This window comes from Camellia sinensis, chromosome 8 (genome assembly GCF_055761805.1).
Source record: "Camellia sinensis isolate YWXY chromosome 8, ASM5576180v1, whole genome shotgun sequence".
Taxonomy (NCBI): Eukaryota; Viridiplantae; Streptophyta; class Magnoliopsida; order Ericales; family Theaceae; genus Camellia; species Camellia sinensis.
In genome coordinates this window covers 147,248,343-147,271,343 of record NC_138968.1, presented here as the reverse complement: position 1 = coordinate 147,271,343, position 23,001 = coordinate 147,248,343, and the positions used below count along the sequence as shown (strand labels likewise).

Here is a 23,001-nt window from a genome sequence, read left to right as displayed (position 1 = left end):
ACCCACGTTGGCTCCACTTTTCATTACAAAAAAAAAAAAAAAAACCCTTCCTCTCATTTTTTTTTTTTTTTTAACATCTTCCCTCTGTGTTGAGCTGTTTTGCTCCACTTTATCAATCCCTTTGTTTCAACCTCAAATAGGTTTCTATCTTCACACCTATTTGAGTTTGAGGGGGGTTATACATATATCATGGTGAGCATGGTTATATACCATGGGAACCACCCAAGCCACCCCATGGCGTACTCCCTAAGTCGCCCTCTTGGTGCACTACCAAAAGCTTCTACATCGGTCCGGCATGACCCCGTAAACTGTCCCGACATTGATTCCGGTCAGCTTCTACAACGGTCCGGCATGACCCCATAAACTGTCCCGACATTGATTCCGGTTAGCTTCTACATCGGTCCGGCATGACCTCGTAAACTGTCCAGACATTATCTGCTACAACGGTCCGACACGACCATACAGTGTCTTCTCCAACGGTGTGACACGACCATACCGTGTCTTCAACAACGGTCTGACACGACCATACAGTGTCTCCTATCCTATTTTATTTTATTTTATTTTTCTACTCTCTCCAAACTCAAGTTGGTTGGTTCCTATCCTCCTTGAGTTTGAGGGGGGCTGTTAGAATATAATATGTAAGGTATTGCTTTAATAATTAGGTTAGTATAATAATTAGTATGCTTTAATAATGTACCTTTAATAATGTTGTTTGGTTTGTGCTTCTACTTTAGGTTTGTAATTGTTCTCCCTCTCCTCTATAAAGGAGAGAGCTCAACACAACATTCAATACATCAATCATAATATATACACAATTTATGCTCTCTCTCTATTAGTTTATCTTACACCGTTTAAGAAAAGAAAATGAAGTGAATTTTTTTTCTTTTTCTTCAGTTTAATTGGTTATGAATAAATATTTATCAAGAATAAATAGATTTAATAAGCAATCAAAAAAATAATTATATATAAATAACTTCGTTTCTCTATCGCCAGACATTCAAAGATCTACAACATTCAAAGATCCAAAACAACGCAGTAGAGTCCTCACATTGTGAGTGCTTTTTACAATTACAAGCTTATGAGAAATCATTTTTGAGTTTAGGTATGTCGAAGTTGTGTTATGATCATAAATTTGAATAAAGATTTACATGGGAAGAGAGAAAAAGGCAACGAAGACGTGAATGAAATATAAATTAATTTTTTTTTCTATTTCCTTTTTCTTTTTCAAATTCTTATCCAAATTTATGATCCAAAAACAGGCAAGACAAACATCACAAATCAAAGTGGATTCTTCAACAGTGGAAAAATCAAATGGAAAAATGGAAAAAACAAATGAGTGAAATTTGAAGTAATTTGTAATATGAGGCCATTTTTTATGCACTTAGCTTTGTTTTGACTCGTAAAAGCAAAGGTAGGTCCTTGCTCTGGATGATGACTGCAAAGGTCCCTTGGACAAGATTAACCCCAACCTCAGACTAACTGGTCAGGCCCGAGCCACCTATTCTCCTGTAATGGTTTGCTCTCTCATTCTTTCATCAATGGAGTTCTTGTTTTTCCCTTCAAAAGAACGGGTGTGGCCAGATTGTATTGCCTAAACGAAAAATAACTATCTAACATATGCCACCAATCCATGCTCGGAAGAGTCGATTAGTATTATCGCAAGATGGATAAGGGGATTCATGTTTTTTCCACCTCATTTCATAAACGCATGACACTACAATTGAAAAATTGGTTGCTTCCATCCAATGGAACAACATACGCATTTATTCCCAATAACAAAAAGCAAGGAAACGTACTTGTTTCGATTAAACAGAGCAAGGCAGCCACTCGAGTGTTTCACCAGTTGCATAGGATAACAATTTTGGCACCTTCCATCGACTCTTGATCAATTTGATTTTCGATGTGTTTCTTGGAAGCCCATAGAAGTTGGGTCCATTAAAGCTTGTAAAGGCTTCTGGCTTGTCAAGTGCACCAGCCTTAACATAAAGAAGGAAAAAAAACAAAATAAAAAAATGTTGGAAAATGCAGAATAGATTTTATTAATGCACCACGTCATTGAATTATGAAAAAAATTAAGTCAAACATACTACCATGAGAATAAAATTATGTGGTGGAATTACACAATAGTTTATCACAATGCACCAAAAGAAGTAAAAACATGAAATTATGAAACAACTGGAACAAACATGATCAGAGGTGTACTAGGAGATTGTAAGTTTTCTAAACAAAACTGCATATTAGATTGAATTCAATTGAACAAAGAATACATACATCATTTATATAGAGTACCACTAATTCCTAATCCTACATGAATACATTACTGAGATATATAGAAGTCTAATAGATATAGGACAGGAGAAGATGGAATAAGCTCAGGAGGAACTGTGGAGATGTACTCATCAGATGGGACCTCAGAAGGAAATGGATCAATATGAACCAAATCCTCTTTGGAAACTGGAGCGGTGAAAGGAGGAAGCTGAAAGTAAGATAGACGTTCGAGAAAAGCAACATGGCGGGAGACATAAAGGCGACGAGAAACAGGGTCATAACAGCGATAACATTTCTGAGTGGTATCAGAGCTAGGTTCAAAACCCTAGCCCTCTCTGGTTCGACTGGTTTGTCACCATCGGAGTCGCAACTTTTCTCTCTCCAGACTCGCGAGGGTTCAAAACCCTAGCCCTCTCTGGTTCGTCTCGCGAAGGCCTCTCTCTTCCTCGCGATCTCTGTCTGAATCGATTCGCAGCCATCTACTTTGGCTCTTTGGTTAATTTGGTTCGTCTGCCTCTGTGCTTCGCGATCTCTGTCTGAGATCTTCACGAGCTCCGTCTGAAGATCGATCTCAGCTTTAGTGTTCGTTTTCCTTTGTGCTTCGCGATCTCTGTCTGAGATCTTCGCGAGCTCCATCTGAAGATCGATCTCAGCTTCAGTCTCTCTCTCTCTCTCTCTGCGCTTCGCGATCTCTGTGATCTCTGTGCTTCAACTTGGCTATTTCTATTTAAGCCCCATATTTGTCTGTTTATTCTACAACTTTGCTTTATAATGGACCCTAAAATTCAAGCCATTAAATGTAAACTCACTGGTGGCAATTATGCCTATTGGGCCAGTGTTATGAAGAATTTTCTTCTTGGTCAAAAAAAATGGGGCTATGTTTCTGGTTCTACTCCTCGTCCATCGGACGAAGGTAGAAGGGTATCTGTCTTCCTATGACACTAGGGATTGTGATAATGCCCAAGTTCTTACCTGGTTTCATAACTCTGTGGATGACCGTATTGGAATGATGTTTTCCAAGTACAGTACTGCCAAGGAAGTGTGGGATTATTTACTCGGTGTTTATCAGCAGTCCAACTTTGCCAAGCGGTATGAGTTGGAAAAAACTATTCAGAGTGCTCGTCAACGGGATCAAACTATTCAGGACTTTTATATTGAAATGACAGGTCTCTGGGATCAGTTGGCTCTTATGGAACCACCTAGTCTCGAGATACTAGACGCTTATATTGAGTTTCGGGAACAGGGTCGTTTAGTCCAGTTCTTAACAGCTCTCTCCCCTCAGTATGAGGCTATTCGAGATGGCATCCTTCACCGATCTCCTCTTCCCTCTGTGGATGCTATTGTTCGTGAACTCCTCTCCGAGGAAACCCGTCTTAAGACGGCCAGTCAGACTTTGCCTCCTTCTGTGTTCTTGGCTCCTGCCAAGCCACCCTTGTTATCGACCCCTCCTCCTCATCAACTTCAGGCCACTGCGAAACCCAAGAAATGACCATTAGGGCCAGATGAGTGTGCTTTCTGCCATCAGAGGGGTCATTGGAAGAACAATTGTCCCCAAAAGGGACGTCAGCTTGCTCCGTCTTCTCAGACACAGTTCCGCAGTCCTACTTCGAGTACTTTCCGACCTCCTGCTGCTTACACTGCATCTACTCCGGCTCCCGATCCTGACTTGGCTTCCCTGAGTGCTCAGGTTGCACAACTTCAGCATATTCTGTCCACCTCTCAGTCATCTCCATCTGCCTCCGCTCTTACCTCTCTTCATTCAGGTTTGCTTGGGTCCTCTTCAGGTATTCCTTCTTCTGTCTGGATTTTTGATTCTGGTGCCTCTCATCATATGACTCATCACCTTTCCTTACTTCAAAATTGTATTTCCCCACCCGTTCCTATTACTATTAATACTGCTAATGGATCTGGTATGTTTGTTTTATCTGTTGGGTCCGTCTTACCCTCTGCCATGTCTGCTGTTACTATTCCTTCTGTTTTTTATGTTCCTCAATTATCTGTCAGTTTGTTATCTATCAGTCAACTTGATGCGTCTGGTTTTGATGTTATCTTTTCCTCTTCTGTCTGTTGTGTGTAGGATCGGGTGTCCAAGAAGCAGATTGGGACCGGCCGTAGAATTGGAGATCTCTATGTGGTTGAAAGCTTGCATCTCCCCTTATCCACCTCTCCAGCTGCACTTTCCTCGTTTCAATTAGATTCTCAGTCGAGTCAGTTTTACTTATTGCATTCTCGTCTCGGTCATTTGTCTGTTGATCGCTTACGGTCTTTAGCTCAGTCAGGATTGTTGGGTAAAGTTTCTCCTAGTCAAATTGATGAATGTCGGGGGTGTAAACTTGCCAAAATGTCAGCTTTACCTTTTAATAAAAGGACATCTATTTCTGTTTCTCCTTTCTCTCTTGTGCATACTGATGTCTGGGGACCCTCTCCTGTTCTTACTAAAGGGGGTTCAGTATACTATGTGTCTTTTGTTGATGATTGCACCCGTTACACGTGGGTTTATCTTATGACTCATAAGTCTGACTTCTACCAGATATATCGTACTTTTCAGTCTATGGTCACTACACAGTTTGGATCTACTATTAAAATGTTGCGGTCTAACTTGGGTGGGGAATACTTTAAAACTGAATTCTGTGAATATTTGGCCAACTTGGGTACCATTCACCAAACTTCTTGTACTGATACACCTGCCCAAAATGGCCGAGCTGAGCGTAAACACCGTCATCTTCTTGAGACTGCTAGGTCTCTTCTTCTCTCTGCCTCCGTTCCAGCTTCGTTTTGGGGTGAGGCAGTTCTTACTGCTGCTTTTCTTCTCAACCGTATGCCTACCCCCCTTCTTTCTGGTCGGTCTCCTTATGAGGCTCTCTTTTCTCAACTTCCTAATTACTCCCTCCTTCGTGTGTTTGGGTCTGCGTGTTTTGTCCTTTTACCCCGTAAAGATAGGACTAAACTTAGTGCCCAGTCTGTCCTATGTGTTTTTTTGGGATATAGTCTCACTCAGAAAGGTTATCCATCGTGCCAGACTTACTGACACTAAGCTGTCTGATACCCCCATTGAGCTTAATGTAAAGCTCAACACTACTGATGGGGTTCCTCTAGATGATCCTACGTTATATCGCGAGCTTGTGGGTTGTTTAGTCTATCTGACAGTTACTCGCCCTGATCTTGCCTATACTGTCCATGTGATTAGTCAGTTTGTTTCTGCCCCTCGCTCTACACATTGGGTTGCTTTGCTTCGGATTCTTCGCTATCTTCGCAGTACTATCTTTCAGGGCTTGCTGTTCTCTTCTACTTCTTCCTTAGACTTGGTGGCTTATGCTGATGCTGATTGGGCTGGTGATGTTAATGATCGTAAATCTACTTCTGGTTTCTGTATGTTTCTTGGTGATTCCCCTAATTCTTGGAAAAGCAAGAAACAGACTGTTGTTGCCCGTTCTACTGCCGAAGCTGAGTATCGTGCTCTGACTCATGCTACTGCTGAAATTGTCTGGCTTCGTAATCTCTGTAAGAAATAATGTATAGAGAAAGAGAGAGAATAAATTGTATGTATTATTATTGATTGATGTAATGTTATATCTATTACAATGATTCATGATTCCTATATATAGAAGAGGGTGAGTGTGTAGTAGGTAAGGAGTAGGTGAAGTGGAGGTGGTAGTGGTGTAGTGGGTTAGGTTTAGTGGAGTAGGTGAGGTGGTAGTGGTGTAGTGGGTTAGGTTTAGTGGAGTAGGTTTAAGTGGGTGAAGTAGGTGGAGAGTAGGTGGATAGAGTAGGTGGATTTTAACAGCCCCCCGCAAACTCAAGGGGGATAGGAACTAACCAACTTGAGTTTGGAGAGAGTAACAAAATAAGAAAATACATAAAAATAAAAGAGGATAGGTGACACTGTATGGTCGTGTCAGACCATTGGTGAAGACACTGGATGGTGGTGTCATAACGTTGTAGAGGACACTGTATGGGGGTGTCAGAACGTTGTAGAGGACACTGTATGGTGGTGTCATAACGGTGTAGAGGACACTGGATGGCGGTGTCAGACCGATGTAGAAGACAGTTTATGGGGTCATGTCGGACCGTTGTAGCAGATAATGCTGTGACAGTTGTTGTGACAGTTTACGGAGTCTTGCTGGACCTTTGTAGAAACTAACCGGAATCAATGTCGGGACAGTTTACAGAGTCTTGTCGGACCCATAAAGGAGCTAACCGGAATCAATGTCGGGACAGTTTACAGAGTCTTGTCGGACCCATAAAGGAGCTAACCGGAATCAATGTCGGGACAGTTTACAGAGTCTTGTCGGACCCATGAAGGAGCTAACCGGAATCAATGTCGGGACAGTTTACAGAGTCTTGTCGGACCCTTAAAAAGTCGCACCCTCAAAAGGTGTGCCCAATTCATAAAAAAGGCGTGCCATCAAAAGGCGTGCCCAATTCATAAAAAGTGTGCCATCAAAAGGCGTGCCATCAAAAGGCGCGCCCACTTCATCAAAAGACGTGCCCGACAGAAAGCGTCGAGCCATCAAAAGGGGCGCCTGACACGCGGCGATGCACGTGATTGACAGAGCGCGTGTCGGCCTCGTCGTAACAAACCAGTTGAAACCTCTTCGTTCTCTGTAACATTCTGTAACAAACCCTTCTCTGAAACACTCAGCAACCCAAAAACATGGCTTCTTCTTCCCATTCAGCTACCCAGAACATAGCCTCTTCTTCCCGTGGTCTGCTCACTCTCTTTTCCGACCTCAACGAGTCAACAAGAGAGATAACTGGTGCGGTGGCCTTGGAACCTCAACCAAACACCTCTGGTTTTGCTCCGTTGAACTTTCCGATGCGGTCGGTGGAGCAAAAAATGGCAGTGCAAACGGATATTGAAGCTAATCAGTATACATTGAAGTCCTGTGTTGAAACTATGACTGCGGTCACAAACTTGTCGCACCGGCTGCAGAGTAGGACAAATGAGGTGCAGCAGTTAAACGCCCAACTGGCTCTGCTCCAACGCATGTATAAGGATGCGCGAGCAGAGATAAGTGTGCTAAAGGCGGAAAATAAGGAGCTGAAGCGGAAGGCCACCGTTATGTTCCGATTTGGAGGTCCGCCATATGCTGTAGTGGAGGAGCAGGGTGGAGTGATCGTGCCCAGTGGAGTGGGAAACACGGAGGCAACACCGGCAAGGGCCGCCCAGGACGGAGGCAAGAAGAAAAGACCGGCGGAATAGGCGAAAAAGTGAGATCGGTGGGTGGCCGTCGGCACATTCCTTTTCTGAAGATATGCATTCCAGCTCAAACCACTTCAAATAATTCACAAATCTCATCATCACCTCACGTGATAAGAAGACAAATTTGCAGCTGTAACACTGCCCAACGTGGGTGAACAGTTGGTTGATAAAAGTCCTTTGGTGAAGTGATGGCGAATCATCCTCACTCTTGAGCCCCTCCATTACACCAACTTTGGTACCGTTTACCTTGGAAGGGGCTTGTGCATTGGCCTTAACCTGCAAACCCCCAGTGGCAGCAGATTTTGATTTAATCCCTCGTGCATCCACATTTGCTGGAGGTCCTCCAAGCTTGCTGGATGTCTTGGCACCAGAATCGGGTGGAGGAGATGTAACTGGAAAAAATGCAGAAGTAGCGGCGGTAGCAACCATTATGAAAAATCTATCACCAAGCTGAGAAGAATCTGGAAGAGCACGGTAGAAAACGTCAGAAATTGGATGTTTTGGTGGCAGATTCGAAGCTGTCTGAGTGCGGAAAAGCAGTTGAGAATTGCGTGATTAGTGAAGGTCGTTTGGTGGAGAACGGTGAATCAGAGACGACGTCTGCGAAACAGTGTGCATCTCCGACTTCAAATGTGACAAACGAGCCTGAGGTGGCTCAGAAATGCCCTAAGTTAGGCATGACTTCTGTGCGTGGAAGGAGGAGAGATATGGAAGACGCTGTGGCCATTCACCCCTTGCTTTGCCGCCGGAGTAGTCAGAATCCGGCGGATTTGCACTTTTTCGGTGTTTACGACGGCCACGGTTGCTCACATGTGGCGATGAAGTGCAAAGATCGATTGCACGAGATAGTGAGAGACGAGCTCGAAAGCCACGAAGAAGATTCGTGGAAGAAAATGATGGAGCGAAGTTTCTCTTCTTGCAGAGTTACGGCTGTGGAGAGTGGAAGGTATGTGTAGAAAATTCCAGCGGGCAGCAAAGGCAAAGGTGTCGGCCGGCTGCCCGCCGGTGAGAAAGAAATACAGGCTTAAATCTTATCGCTCTGATACCATGTAAGAAATAATGTATAGAGAAAGAGAGAGAATAAATTGTATGTATTATTATTGATTGATGTAATGTTATATCTATTACAATGATTCATGATTCCTATATATAGAAGAGGGTGAGTGTGTAGTAGGTAAGGAGTAGGTGAAGTGGAGGTGGTAGTGGTGTAGTGGGTTAGGTTTAGTGGAGTAGGTGAGGTGGTAGTGGTGTAGTGGGTTAGGTTTAGTGGAGTAGGTTTAAGTGGGTGAAGTAGGTGGAGAGTAGGTGGATAGAGTAGGTGGATTTTAACAATCTCTTATCTGAGTTGGGCGTCCCTCAATCTTCCCCGACCTCTCTCTATTGTGACAACCGAAGTGCTATTCAAATTGCTCAAAACACTGTCTTCCATGAACGGACAAAACATATTGAGATTGATTGTCACTTCGTCCGTCAGCATCTGCAGTCTGGCTTTATTTCGCTTCCTTTTGTCTCTTCGGCTCTGCAACTTGCTGACTTCTTCACTAAGACTCACACCACTACTCGGTTTCGGTTCTTTCTTGACAAACTCTCAATCTTTTCTAAACAAAACTGTATATTAGATTGAATTCAATTGAACAAAGAATACATACATCATTTATATAGAGTACCACTAATTCCTAATCCTACATGAATACATTACTGAGATATATAGAAGTCTAATAGATATAGGACACTTATTCCTAATCCTAGGAGAACACATATTCCTAATCCTAGGAGAACACATATTCTCACAGAGATATTACCTCTTCAACTGGAACATTCTTTTTTGTCGTCTCTCATCAGGAGCACTATCGGTTCCAAGGAAAAATCTTTTACAACCACTGGTCACAGCTGACACGATAGCTTGTACTAGGGGAAAAAACAATGCATGGGCTTAGACCAGGGCCACAAAAGGATGGGCAAATAATTTAATCATGCAGAGCATAAGAAAGCAATATTGCATAGTAAAACAACTATCTAAATTCTTAAAGCATTTCTGGATTTTATTACAAACATTATACTGGAGTAAATGCAAGTAAGCTTACCTTAAGAAATGCTTCAAAACTTTCATTCAAAACTATTACAAGTCAACATACACTAACTAGGATAAGTGCCTTTTGCAACCCAATTACATACTCTTTGAATTCTCCAATGTCATTCACTGTATGACCAACAAAAAAATTGACATTATTACTATGCATTTCAGAAATTTCACTACAAACACTAATTCCATGAATTCTTTTCTGGTACTATCATTGAAAGGTATAACCAAAGTTTAGGCACAGATCATTTATCAGGGTCATATATGTCTTGCAAAAGGGACAACCATGCGTAGGTTTGCAAGGTTATCTTATCTGCAAAAGAGATTTTTCCTTTCGAATTCATTTCTCATACAGTGCATAGAGGCAAGGTACTAAAACACAAACAGCAACAAAGAAAACAAAGGACATCAAGTGACACGAATCTTTAACCGTCCCAACCCAACTACCACAGACATCTGATTCATCATCACACCATTTAGGATACAAAAGTTACTCACGGCAAGGATCAACATGAAAGAAATAAATGATCGAATGAATAAATCATAACAATATTGGGTTTGCCAACATGAGGGAGGTAAGTTTCCATTATTGGTTAGTGAAAAAGAGTGTATGGAACATACTGTGGGTCTCTCTTTTTAGTACTGGAAGGCAGTAATTGTGTGGCTGCAATCCTCCTTGAAAAAGGAAATTTCTATTAAGAACAAGATGTTGCGGTGTGATGGTTGCTGCAACAAATCCTAATAAGGGAAGAAATATATCATTTTCTTTTCACCAAGAAAAAGGGTCGAAGTAAATAAACAAATGTTAATGCAGAAAATACCACAAAATGTATTCAATGCAAGACTCAACAAACCCAACAGCATCCGCAGTAGTAACATGCTCCATCGCAACCTTCAGCTGTGGAAACTTTTGAATTAAGGGTCTTAGAACAGTGTCAATGAATACCCTTTCACGATCAAAAATGTCAACCTTAGGATCTGTAACCTCGCCATGAACCTGTAGATTAAAAAAAAAAAGAACTCCGATAAAAAATGGTATTTTCTCGTATTGGACAAACAAAACAGATACACTATGATAGTCATGTAGTCATGCTAGGTTGTGTTTAGCCAGCCCAAATAGTTTGGATCAAGGCTTGTTGAGTTGAATTGAGGCTGTGTCTTGGAAAAATAAACAAGATATCCTCTTATGAAGCAGCTCACATCTTACAGCCTGTATAGTTTCTCTAATGAAGTGTCATTTGGCCTTCTGCAATTATGCCGTAGAAGCAGATAGCCTATTGACGACCAGAAGGAACTCATTTCTTTTTTTGATAAACTTGTTAAGACTCAACCAGGGTTTGGAAATAATACAAGGTTAGTTTTGCCCAAAATCATAGGTTTGCCTGACAGTTTCAATCCGATGTTTGATGGATAAGCATCAAGCATATTACTCATCTTACATTCTTATAAAAGCTAAGAATAAAAACACAAACTAAAGTGGACTGGACCCAAGGATATCAATCGGTGAATGCATCAAGTACTTTTGCAACAATCATATTGAGTCTGTGTAGTTTTGAGATTTGTTTTAAGGTGCTGGGCTGGGACCCAACAGGAGAATATGAGAGTGGATATGTCCCTATAGAGCGACACTATCACTCTTGAAGCCGAAAGCAAACTAGGAAAACCTCTGTGAATCTGCCATGGCATTCCACAGAGGACTCATGGTATTTGTGGGTCGCATAATAACCTACAAAGTATATATATATATATTGTTTAGAGTTCTTTTGATGTTGTCCAAGGATGTCCTGACAGGAGCCTTGCACTATTAAAAACACAATATACATTGGAGTAACCTGCTTTAAGATAGAAATCCCTAAATGGTGTTTCAAAATATCAACACCACATGAAGCAATGTTATTTTCTTGATGGATAAGCCTAACATTCACCGAAGGATAAGCCTAACATTCACCGATGAACAATGCAATTGATCCTAAGAAATTAATTTAAACTGTCTTTATGTTCTTAATGACAACCTACAAACGATATTGTGTTAAAATCCACCTACTCTCCACCTACTTCACCCACTTAAACCTACTCCACTAAACCTAACCCACTACACCACTACCACCTCACCTACTCCACTAAACCTAACCCACTACACCACTACCACCTCCACTTCACCTACTCCTTACCTACTACACACTCACCCTCTTCTATATATAGGAATCATGAATCATTGTAATAGACATCAATATAAATCAATCAATAATACAATTCTCTATTTCTCTTTATACATTAAATTTCTACATGGTATCAGAGCAAGGTTAAGCACTTAGTATTTTTCGTTTCACCGGCGGGCGGCAACCTCGCCTTGGCCGCCCGCCGGACCTCAACCTATTCCGCTTATTTTCTACACATACCTTCCCATCACTGCCTAAATCCTCTCTCTTGAGGCCAATGTGAATTCCTCTTCTTCATAATCTGCACTAACTGTGGCATCTTTTCCTGGGGCAAACTCTGCAACCCAACACTCAATCTATGCTTCTCCTCCATGCTCATTTGCCTCTTGTTAGGATCCATCGCCTTCGGCTTTGGTTTGGGCTTCACCACAGCCTTGAGCTTCACGGCAGCCTTCGGTTTCACAGCAGCTTTTGGCTTCGCAGCTGGCTTGGCCTTTGCCGCTGGCTTGGGCTTCACAGCGGCTTTAGCTTTTGGCGCAGCAGCTTTTGTCTTAGCCGGAGCCTTCTTTTCCTTTTTCGCTTTTACAGCCTTCGGCTTTGCAGCAGCCTTCGGCTTTGCTTCCCTCTGGTGGCTCCCCAGGTTCCACCTGAGCTGCATGATTCATTTATAGCTGCAATTGATAAGGGAAGTATTAGAACAATGCCCAATAGAAGTATGCCAGCTGCTCCTTACCCTACTCCTGGAGCACTATTAATAGGTGATGCTTTCAACATGCGTCATCCTTTAACTGGTGGAGGAATGACTGGAGCCCTGTATAAGGTGTTTTGTGCATCTCCTGATCAAGCAAGGAAGGAAATGCGTGAAGCATGTTTTGATTATTTGAGCCTTGGAGGTGTGTGTTCAACAGGACCAGTGGCTTTACTCTCTGGTCTAAATCCTAGCCCATTGAGCTTGATACTCCATTTCTTTGCTATAGCCATATATGGTGTTGGCCATCTCTTGCTACCATTTCCTTCCCCTAAGCGCCTGTGGATAGCAGCTAGATTATTTTTGGGTGCATCGGCTATCATTTTTCCCCTCTTTCTCTCACATGGGCTTGTCCCCTCTCTCTCCTCCGTTTGATTTCAAAATCCATTATTTTTATTTATTTTCTCCAAACCACTTTCCTTATTTTCCCCATCTTTCATTTTGATTTCAAATATATTTTTATTATTTCTTTCTTTATTTTTCTTTCACATTATTTTTTAATCTTTTTCAAATTCCATTCATACTATATAGCTTTGCACACCAAACCATCTTTTATTCATCTCAGGGATCAACCCCGATCACAATTTTAAAAAAAAAAAAAAAAAAACAACACAAACCACAACACCACAAGATTTGTTTTCTTTTCTGCAGACGGCCACCCACCGACCTCACTTTTTCGCCTATTCCGCCGGTCTTTTCTTCTTGCCTCCGTCCTGGGCGGCCCTTGACGGTGTTGCCTCTGTGTTTCCCTCTCCACTGGGCACGATCACTCCACCCTGCTCCTCCACTACAGCATATGGCGGACCTCCAAATCGGAACATAACGGTGGCCTTCCGCTTCAGCTCCTTATTTTCCGCCTTTAGCACACTTATCTCTGCTCGCGCATCCTTATACATGCGTTGGAGCAGAGCCAGTTGGGCGTTTAACTGCTGCACCTCATTTGTCCTACTCTGCAGCCGGTGCGACAAGTTTGTGACCGCAGTCATAGTTTCAACACAGGACTTCAATGTATACTGATTAGCTTCAATATCCGTTTGCACTGCCATTTTTTGCTCCACCGACCGCATCGGAAAGTTCAACGGAGCAAAACCAGAGGTGTTTGGTTGAGGTTCACAGGCCACCGCCCCAGTTATCTCTCTTGTTGACTCGTTGAGGTCGGGAAAGAGAGTGAGCAGACCACGGGAAGAAGAGGCTATGTTCTGGGTAGCTGAACGGGAAGAAGAAGCCATGTTTTTGGGTTGCTGAGTGTTTCAGAGAAGGGTTGGTTACAGAATGTTACAGAGAACGAAGAGGTTTCAACTGGTTTGTTATGCTTCCAAGCCTCAGACTTCGCTTTGGTTTATAAAGACAGAGACGACGAGGCCGACACGCGCTCTGTCAATCACGTGCATCGCCGCGTGTCAGGCGCCCCTTTTGATGGCTCGACGCTTTCTGTCGGGCACGTCTTTTGATGAAGTGGGCGCGCCTTTTGATGGCGCGCCTTTTGATGGCACGGCTTTTTATGGATTGGGCACACCTTTTGAGGGTGCGACTTTTTAAGGGTCCGACAAGACTCTGTAAACTGTCCCGACATTGATTCCGGTTAGCTCCGTCATGGGTCCGACAAGACTCTGTAAACTGTCCCGACATTGATTCCGGTTAGCTCCTTCATGGGTCCGACAAGACTCTGTAAACTGTCCCGACATTGATTCCGGTTAGTTTCTACAAGGGTCCAGCAAGACTCCGTAAACTGTCACCACAACTGTCACAACATTGTCGGCTACAACGGTCCGACATGACCCCATAACCTGTCTTCTACATCGGTCTGACACCGCCATCCAGTGTCCTCTACACCGTTATGACACCACCATACAGTGTCCTCTACATGGTTATGACACCCCCATACAGTGTCCTCTACAACGTTATGACACCACCATCCAGTGTCTTCACCAATGGTCTGACACGACCATACAGTGTCTCTTATCCTCTTTTATTTTTATGTATTTTCTTGTTTTGTTACTCTCTCCAAACTCAAGTTGGTTAGTTCCTATCCCCCTTGAGTTTGCGGGGGGCTGTTAAAATCCACCTACTCTCCACCTACTTCACCCACTTAAACCTACTCCACTAAACCTAACCCACTACACCACTACCACCTCACCTACTCCACTAAACCTAACTGTTAAAATGTACCTACACCTACCACCACCTACTACCACACCTACTACACCTACCACCAATGTACCCTCACCTACTCCTCACCTACTACCCAAATCCTCTCCTATATAATAGGAATCCTTGTAATATCAATATCACAACACATCAATATCAATCAATAATACATAAATTCTTACATGGTATCAGAGCAAGGTTAAGAAATTAGTATTTTTCGCTTCACCGGCGGGCGGCAACCTTGCCTTGGCCGCCCGCCAGACCTCAACCAATGCCGCTTATTTTCTACACATACCTTCCCATCATTGCCCAAATCCACCTGTCTCTTTATCTGTAACCAGTCGAACCCACTTGATGGGGCCATAAGCCTCAAACTCCCTTTTGAGTTTGCTCTCCGATGTTTCATAATTAAGCCTAGCAACAAAGAGTGTCTTGTATGGGTCTCCAGAAATATTTGGGTCGTTAGTTGGATTATATTTCTCAAGCTCTTCTGCAGCCTTTTTTGAACCCTCCTCCAGCCGTAATGTGTGGATTCTAGCCCTTCTTTGTGCAGGAGTTTCACCCTTCTGGACAGGAGGTTCACATTCAGGATCACCTTTCTCAGCAAAATTAGTCACAAAATGCGCCATTCCTGTATACTGTGGGCATTTTCTCTTTTAACGGGCCTTACAAAAAAAAAAAAAAAAAATGTCTCAATTGATCGTCTAATTGTGCCTCCATCATGGCAACCGTAGGCCACTACATATAGACAGCATCCTGAGATGTCTGATTCAATCCCGTGGCACAGAAAGGGTTCCCGATGGGGGTCCTGTAACTAAGGGACGCTTGGGTTCTCAGCATCTGACCCAACTGAGGAAGAACGTTATCATACTGCACAAATGGAGGTTGAATCCGGCGCCGCCCTTCATCCAGAAGTTTCGTGGCAAGACCATCATCGTCAAATCCGGTGCCGCCGCCATGAAATCCTCGTCCTCCGTCATCTCCGACCTCGTCCTCCTCTCCTGCGTCGGCATCCGCCTCGTCTTCGTCCACAGCGATGGCCCCGAGATCAACCAATGGCTGTTGACGACAAAGTCTCCCTGTTCCTCGTCGGCCATGGAAATCATCTCCATGTTCCTCGTCGGCACAGTCAACAAACACCTCGTCTCCCTCTCCTATCACACACATGATACCTGAATGGAGAAGATAACCAATCTCTCTCTTGGGTTCCATCACTTGACCGATTTCTCTCTCTTTTCCAACTCATTTTACTTTTCTTCTTTTATTTCTTTATTTTTTTCTTTTCATCCCTTTTCCATCATCAACCCGCAGATACACACACACACTTGCACTATTCCAACCCATCTTTTTTTCTTTTTCATTCTTTCCACACACTCATGTTCCCCACTCAATTTTTTTCCTCCATCTTTTGAAAAGCAACTCGTGGGCTTGTTCCCACCATACTATTATACTATATTCTATTATTATTATTATTATTAAAAAAAAAAAAAAACACAAAAACCATTGCAGGTTTTCACAAAACCGTGGGTCACGAAACCTTGTTTTCATTATTCTTTCTTTGCACAAAAAAAAAAAAAAAAAAAAAAAAAAAAGAAAAGAAGAAGACGAAGAGAAGACGAACTGCACACCAAACTCATTTTATTCATGTCGGGGCTCACCCCGATCACCATTTTACACCAAAAAAAAAAAAAAAAAAAAAAACCACAAACAACACAACCACACCCACAGTGGGATTTTTCTTCTTTACTCAGCCGCAGGTCTCTTCTTTTTGCCTCCGTCCTGAGCAGCCCTTGCCGGTGTTGCCTCCGTGTTTCCCACTCCACTGGGTACGATCACTACTCCCTGCTCCTCCACTGCAGCATATGGCGTCCCTCCAAATCGGAACATCACGGTGGCCTTCCGCTTCAGCTCCTTGTTTTCTGCCCTTAGCACGCTTATCTCTGCTCGCGCATCCTTATACATGCCTTGGAGCAGAGCCAGCTGGGAGTTTAACTGTTGCACCTCATTTGTCCTGCTCTGCAGCCGGTGCGACAAATTTGTGACCGCAGTCATGGTTTCCACGCATGACTTCAGAGTATACTGATTGGCCTCAATATCAGTTTGCACCGCCATTTTTTGCTCCACTGACCGCATCAGAAAGTTCAACGGAGCAAACACAGAGGTGTTTGGTTGAGGTTCACTGGCCACCGCACCAGTTATTTCTCTTGTGGACTCATTCAGTTCTGGAAAGAGCGTAAGTAGCCCACGGGAAGAGGAGGCCATGTTTTGGGTAGCTGGACGGGAAGAAGAGGCCATGTGGCTGAGTGTTTCAGAGACAGGTTGGTTACAGAGTATTACAGAGTTTCTCTCTCAGGCAAAGAAGATTTTTTTTAAGAAGATTTTAGCAGGTTTTCTGCCTCAGCCTCCGCATTGATTTATATAGAACATGCCGAAGAGGCCGACACGCGCACTGTCGATCACGTGCATCGCCGCGTGTCTGGCGCGCCTTTTGATGGCACGTCTTTTTATGGATTGGGCACGCCTTTTGATGGCACGCCTTTTTATGGATTGGGCGCGCCTTTTGATGGCACGCCTTTTGAAAGATTGGGCACACCTTTTGAGGGTGCGACTTTTTAGGGGTCCGACAAGACTCTGTAAACTGTCCCGACATTGATTCCGGTTAGCTCCTTTTTGGGTCCGACAAGACTCTGTAAACTGTCCCGACATTGATTCCGGTTAGCTCCTTTAAGGGTCCGACAAGACTCTGTAAACTGTCCCGACATTGATTCCGGTTAGCTTCTTCAAGGGTCCGACAAGACTCTGTAAACTGTCCCGACATTGATTCCGGTTAGTTTCTACAAGGGTCCAGCAAGACTCCGTAAACTGTCACAACAACTGTCACAACAGTGTCTGTTACAACGGTCCGATATGACCCCGTAAACTGTCTTCTACATCGGTCCGACATGACCCCATAAACTGTCTTCTACATCGGTCTGACACCGCCATCCAGTGTCCTCTACACCATTATGACACCACCATACAGTGTCCTCTACATGGTTATGACACTCCCATACAGTGTCTCTTATCCTCTTTTATTTTTATGTATTTTCTTGTTTTGTAACTCTCTCCAAACTCAAATTGGTTAGTTCCTATCCTCCTTGAGTTTGCGGAGGGCTGTTAAAATGTACCTACACCTACCACCACCTACTACCACACCTACTACACCTACCACCAATGTACCCTCACCTACTCCTCACCTACTACCCAAATCCTCTCCTATATAATAGGAATCCTTGTAATATCAATATCACAACACATCAATATCAATCAATAATACATAAATTCTTACACTAACCCACTACACTACTACCACCTCCACTTCACCTCCTCCTTACCTACTACACACTCACCCTCTTCTATATATAGGAATCATGAATCATTGTAATAGACATCAATATAAATCAATCAATAATACAATTATCTATTTCTCTTTATACATTAAATTTCTACATATTGCAAACATGATTAGTGGAGAAATGCGCCCCCAACCCCCCCCCCCCCCAAAAAAAAAAAAAAAAAAAAGCCCACACACACACAAAGCGTAATAGTTTTTCATAACTTTAATCGAACAAGTAGATATTTACTAGCTGATTAAAATAAGTGAAATTACCAGAAGAGGCATAAAAGCCCACACACACACAAAGCGTAATAGTTTTTCATAACTTTAATCGAACAAGTAGATATTTACTAGCTGATTAAAATAAGTGAAATTACGAGAAGAGGCATATTATGCTTAACCATTTCCTCAAGAACAGGTAGACATTTCCCAAATAAATCTGTTACACCATATTGAGAATTTGTTGTAGCACCAGCAGGGTACAGCTTTACAGCATATACAACCCCACTGTCTCCTGTTACAGCAATCACCGTGTTCATTTCAACAAAGCATAAAGAAATAAGTGATAAAAGAGAAAACCAAATTTTATCCTACTTGATAGATTGACTAAGTAGTTTTTAAGAATGACAAGGACTAGCCAACCTACATGTCACAAACTAAATGAACGTATTAAACTTCAGATACTTTCAAAAGTGAGATATTGCTTGGTTATTTTGAAGCCATGAAGTTAACCTGTAGCAGAAATTTTGTTCAATGAAGATCCAAATTTCCAAGCACAAATTATTTGCCAAGATACCAATCTACAGCTAACATCAATTAATAATTTTTTAGAAAAAATCAGAACATCCCCACCATAATAAAATTTGGCCAACTGAAAAATTCAAAAAAAAAAAAAAAATTAATGCACATATTGAACATGCCTTTCAATATTAATCAAAACACCTCACCAGCCTGAACTCTTAAATGTTGAAGGTTTCCTTTAAATCTATTAAGTTAATTATGAAATTTATTAAGTTAATTATGCAAATCAATAGCTATGCTGACAATACATGACATCGTCTGCCACTTGTAGCCACAATCGATTTCCCTAGAGGAAGAGAAAGTCAATCCCAAATAGCAAAAGAAACATAACAGTTTACTAAGAAGCATAGAACAAAGTTCCTGACTAAAAACTGTGTTCTGAACAAAAACACTGAAGCAACGAGGAAAAAATGAGTTACAGAGAAGTGCAATTGATAGCTTCCGTTAAGCTTCAATAAGTACATATTGAATTAAATATGCGACTCAAGTAAACTCTAATAATCTTCAGAATGTTAAGAACCTAAAAGACTATCAGAATGCAAGTTGTATTGTAGGTAATACTCACTAGCAAGTTTGATCTCCTCAGGAGTCGTGGTATCTGTCAAGTAAAGTGTCATAAGAGGTATGAAGTCACTATTGGCAGGCAATGTTTTCAAGATGGATTCTTGGTAAGCCATCACTGCAGCTGTTGTCTTGAAGGGAGGTTTTAAATTTGGAATAACTATTCCCCTTCCAAAATGAAATGCACTGTAGGCATTATGAATAGCAGATAAAATACAAATTACAACCCTTCACAACTAAACTAAATTCATAAAGAAAAAATAAGCTAATGATACTTTGAATCAGTATCTGAATAACAAAAATTCCCCTAACTAAATGAAAGTATGCAAAACAAATATTACAATTTTTCTCCCACAAAATTACCTGTGAGAGATAACAGCTTCAAGAAGGTCACCATCACGGAGGTGAAGATGCCAATCATCTGGTTGCATTATAGAAAGCTCCATCTTGGCTCCTTTGGCTTTTAACTGATTAAGCCCCCTAACATTTGCAAAAGGTAAAGTTGATGCCTATAACATAATGAATGTCACAATCAGTTACATAGAATTTTTTAGAAGACTAATGTTGAAGGAAAGTGCAACAAAATGAAGACCATAACAATCCCTGTCCTCATCTTGAATATCATATGTACAATCTTGTTTAATATCAAAAAATGTAGTGTCAATTGTTGATTTTTAACACTAGAATGTGATTTGCAAAGTTCTGATGATGTACGTTGTGATTCTAACACAACAATTGTAAGACAACCACTTTGTATGCTTCACTTTCATTTCATATTTTGACATGGAAGATGCAAGCAGTCACATGACACAACTAAAATTTATCCTACTTCAACACAAGAAAGTCCAGAACCATATGCATCTTTATTATGTGTCATTTCCCTATTTTAAGGAGAAACAAGAACAATCTTGTCCATGATCAGGTCACATAGTTGTTGGACACTTACCAATGACAAACAATTCCAAAAACTAGGGAATATGATGAAAGAATTTGTTACTCATTCTTTTTACAGGCATACTGAGTTTACACAATGGCTGAGGACATTAAATTATGGTTGGGAAAACATGCCACTAATATTTGATACAAACGCTTTTGATATATGAGCAGGCTCCTAGTACAGGGTTTTTTTTATCAGATTAACAGTCCATTAATGTAACCAAGCAGCAAAACCAAATTCTTCAACATATTCTTCATGCAAAATCCACGACAAAGTTAATTGTAGTGGGACTAATTAATCATAGGTGGTCCTTCATGGAAGTCAATATAAAAGAAGCATGGACAAGGACACACCGACACAAAAAATTCAAAAAATGTAGGGACACAACGCATGGGACACGTGCAAAACTTATGGGACACGTATACTTTTATATATTTATTATATGTCATCCATAAGGATAAGAAATTATTATATATCATGTATATGAATATTTAATTCAAAAATAATAACAAAATGCAATGCAAGACTAATTTATGAAGTCTAAAAGAAGAGAATAGGTATACATGTGCATTGTTTTTCTTTATCATTGAATTCCAAATTGTTGTAATCAAACTTCTAATGTGTTTTATTTATATCTAAACAATACACATATGTTCTCCAAGTGTTTTTGGAAATTTTAAACAATAGTTGATCATGTGTGTGCACCAAGTGTCGAGAAATATCCGATGACTGTTGTGTCATGTCGGTGTTCGACAAAGCACGGCTCGACACGACATGACACATTCTTAGAAGCATCCATGCTTCTTACATCAATATGCTATTGTAATTTTACCATCTAACATAGTTTATACATATTACATACTATGCATAGGCAGCAGGAGCTCTCTGTTTTGCATTGGAGAATAGATGAAATAACCACCCAGATTCTGCTTTCAAATTTGCTGAGTAGTTTTTACACACACACACACACACACAAAAGAAAACCAAAACAAAACAAAAACAAAAACAAATCACCAATTTTGCATTAAAGTTGTGGTTAACTAAAAGAAAAGTACATACTTTGTTAGGCAATGCCAAAGTCTTTATCATTCTCCATGTTGCACGACAATCTAAGGCTTTTGCTGAATATGATTGTCTTCTCTGTTGAAACTTGAAAGTAAATAAACATGTGATCAGAAAAATCAAGTGCCCAAATTATATATTTCAAAAATAATCCCATTTTGGGTGACTCTTACAAATACCAAACATTACTTGTTCCTATCTGTAAACTATGATTCGAAGGGTTGGCAACTATAATTAGCCCAATCTCATGTCAGTTGCATGAAACAAAATCACATAAATAGTTTCAATAAGAGAATGAATTGGAATTTCTCAAATATTCAAAGACAAATATTCTTTGTTTGGGTTCTAAGTGGGTGCAATCTGGATTTTGGCGAGTTCACGAGTACATGTTAGGCTAGCCAACCCTACTAATGTAATGGACCCTAACTGTCAATGTTATGCATTTTTGCTATATTGGGGGTTCTAGGCTCACGTGGCCTGATCTTATGCATAATGTAGGATCACGTGGTTGGGCTGTCATTGAGTCAAGCCAAGTTGAGTAGTCGTGCACGATGAAAATTAGTTGTGCTCGAGCTCAATAGAGAATTGTGGCTAAGCTCGGCTTAATTAGCAGTGTTGGGAATCGAATTCAAACATGTCTATATTTAATTTTTGTAAGTCCAAAGTTAGTGGTCTTTGACTTATTCAAAGTAATGGTATGTTGTTTCAAATTACGTAGGGATGCCAAGTGGTGTCAAAAAAATCTAGGATAGTTGGATTAGGGGAGACTGATTGTTATTGTTCATGGGATAGTTGCTATTTTTCAAATGTGTTTAGTGTTTCTTTTTCAATCTCTATGTCTAGCATATATTTCTTTCTATTGTAAAAATACCACAAGCAGTTGGGCAACTTGAGCTTTGCTTGTCTCAATTCGATTGTATAAACGAGCTAGCTTGAGCTCCCAGGAATATAAACTATACAACTCGCACATATCAAACGTAAGTCATTAAGATACAAAAGAGAAAGACTACAAGACCAACAACAACAACAACAAAAAGAAAAAAAAAATGGACCTTTCAAATGCTCTGAACAAGTTAACTGGATGGACAGTCACCAGCAACCTCAAATATGCCTCCATAATTCCAAAACCTTAACCCACCATAACCCATAAGCATTCACTGTAATATCAAAGAAACCCCAAAATTAGAAGGGAAAAAAATAACCTGCTGAATAACGATATAAAAAACATATATACATACATGTATAGGAATTTAGATTTGTTAAAGGGGTTTGGTGTTTTGGTCATCGGGCTGTGTAGAGATATGGTGGTTTGAACTCTAGGGTGTGTTGTGAAGCAGAGAGATGAAGGAGTGAAAGAGAAAGAGTTAAAACAGCGTTTGTGGCCGGCAAGTTGGGCAGCGAACAATTCTCATTCAGTCCTTGTAATTGCACATAATTCACATACATACTATCTATTTAAGTGAAGCCCAACTTTTGTTTCCAGAAGCTTTTGCCACTGTAATTAGATAATAAAAATAAATAAATAAATAAATACATATGCATCCTCTCACACCCACGTTCCCTCAGGTATCTCAACCAACTCAAACATGTTTTTATCTCTGACATATTTAAGACTATAGTTTTTCACAAATAAAAAAAAAAGACATGGCAAGACTATT

The 23,001-nt window shown here is 41.1% G+C and overlaps 2 protein-coding genes across 29 annotated transcripts in view; one reads left to right on the top strand and one right to left on the bottom strand.

The window, feature by feature from the left end:
• The window catches only part of LOC114259518 (dihydroorotase, mitochondrial-like), a 103,227-nt gene extending 80,443 nt beyond the window's left edge, over positions 1-22,784 (bottom strand). For 6 of the 28 annotated variants that reach the window (XM_082883729.1, XM_082883732.1, XM_082883733.1 and 3 more), the window contains exons 1-11: positions 22,582-22,779; positions 22,444-22,500; positions 21,341-21,430; positions 19,708-19,853; positions 19,349-19,530; positions 18,360-18,496; positions 10,373-10,548; positions 10,173-10,289; positions 9,556-9,671; positions 9,274-9,379; positions 1,869-1,976 (exon numbers count right to left, since the gene is read on the bottom strand). In XM_082883729.1, coding sequence (XP_082739855.1) covers positions 10,247-10,289; positions 10,373-10,548; positions 18,360-18,496; positions 19,349-19,530; positions 19,708-19,853; positions 21,341-21,430; positions 22,444-22,497 — 828 coding nt within the window. In that variant the 5' untranslated portion in view covers positions 22,498-22,500; positions 22,582-22,779 and the 3' untranslated portion in view covers positions 1,869-1,976; positions 9,274-9,379; positions 9,556-9,671; positions 10,173-10,246. Of the gene's footprint in view, positions 1-1,178; positions 1,977-9,273; positions 9,380-9,555; positions 9,672-10,172; positions 10,290-10,372; positions 10,549-18,359; positions 18,497-19,348; positions 19,531-19,707; positions 19,854-21,340; positions 22,501-22,581 lie in introns of those variants that run through there. The other 22 variants (XM_082883728.1, XM_082883738.1, XM_082883743.1 and 19 more) reach the window with 22 other exon arrangements.
• On the top strand, positions 3,146-3,757 carry LOC145798165 (uncharacterized). The gene has a single exon (XM_082885652.1). It carries the CDS (start codon positions 3,146-3,148, stop codon positions 3,755-3,757), a length of 612 nt encoding a protein of 203 aa, XP_082741778.1.
• Positions 22,785-23,001: the final 217 nt, after the last annotated feature.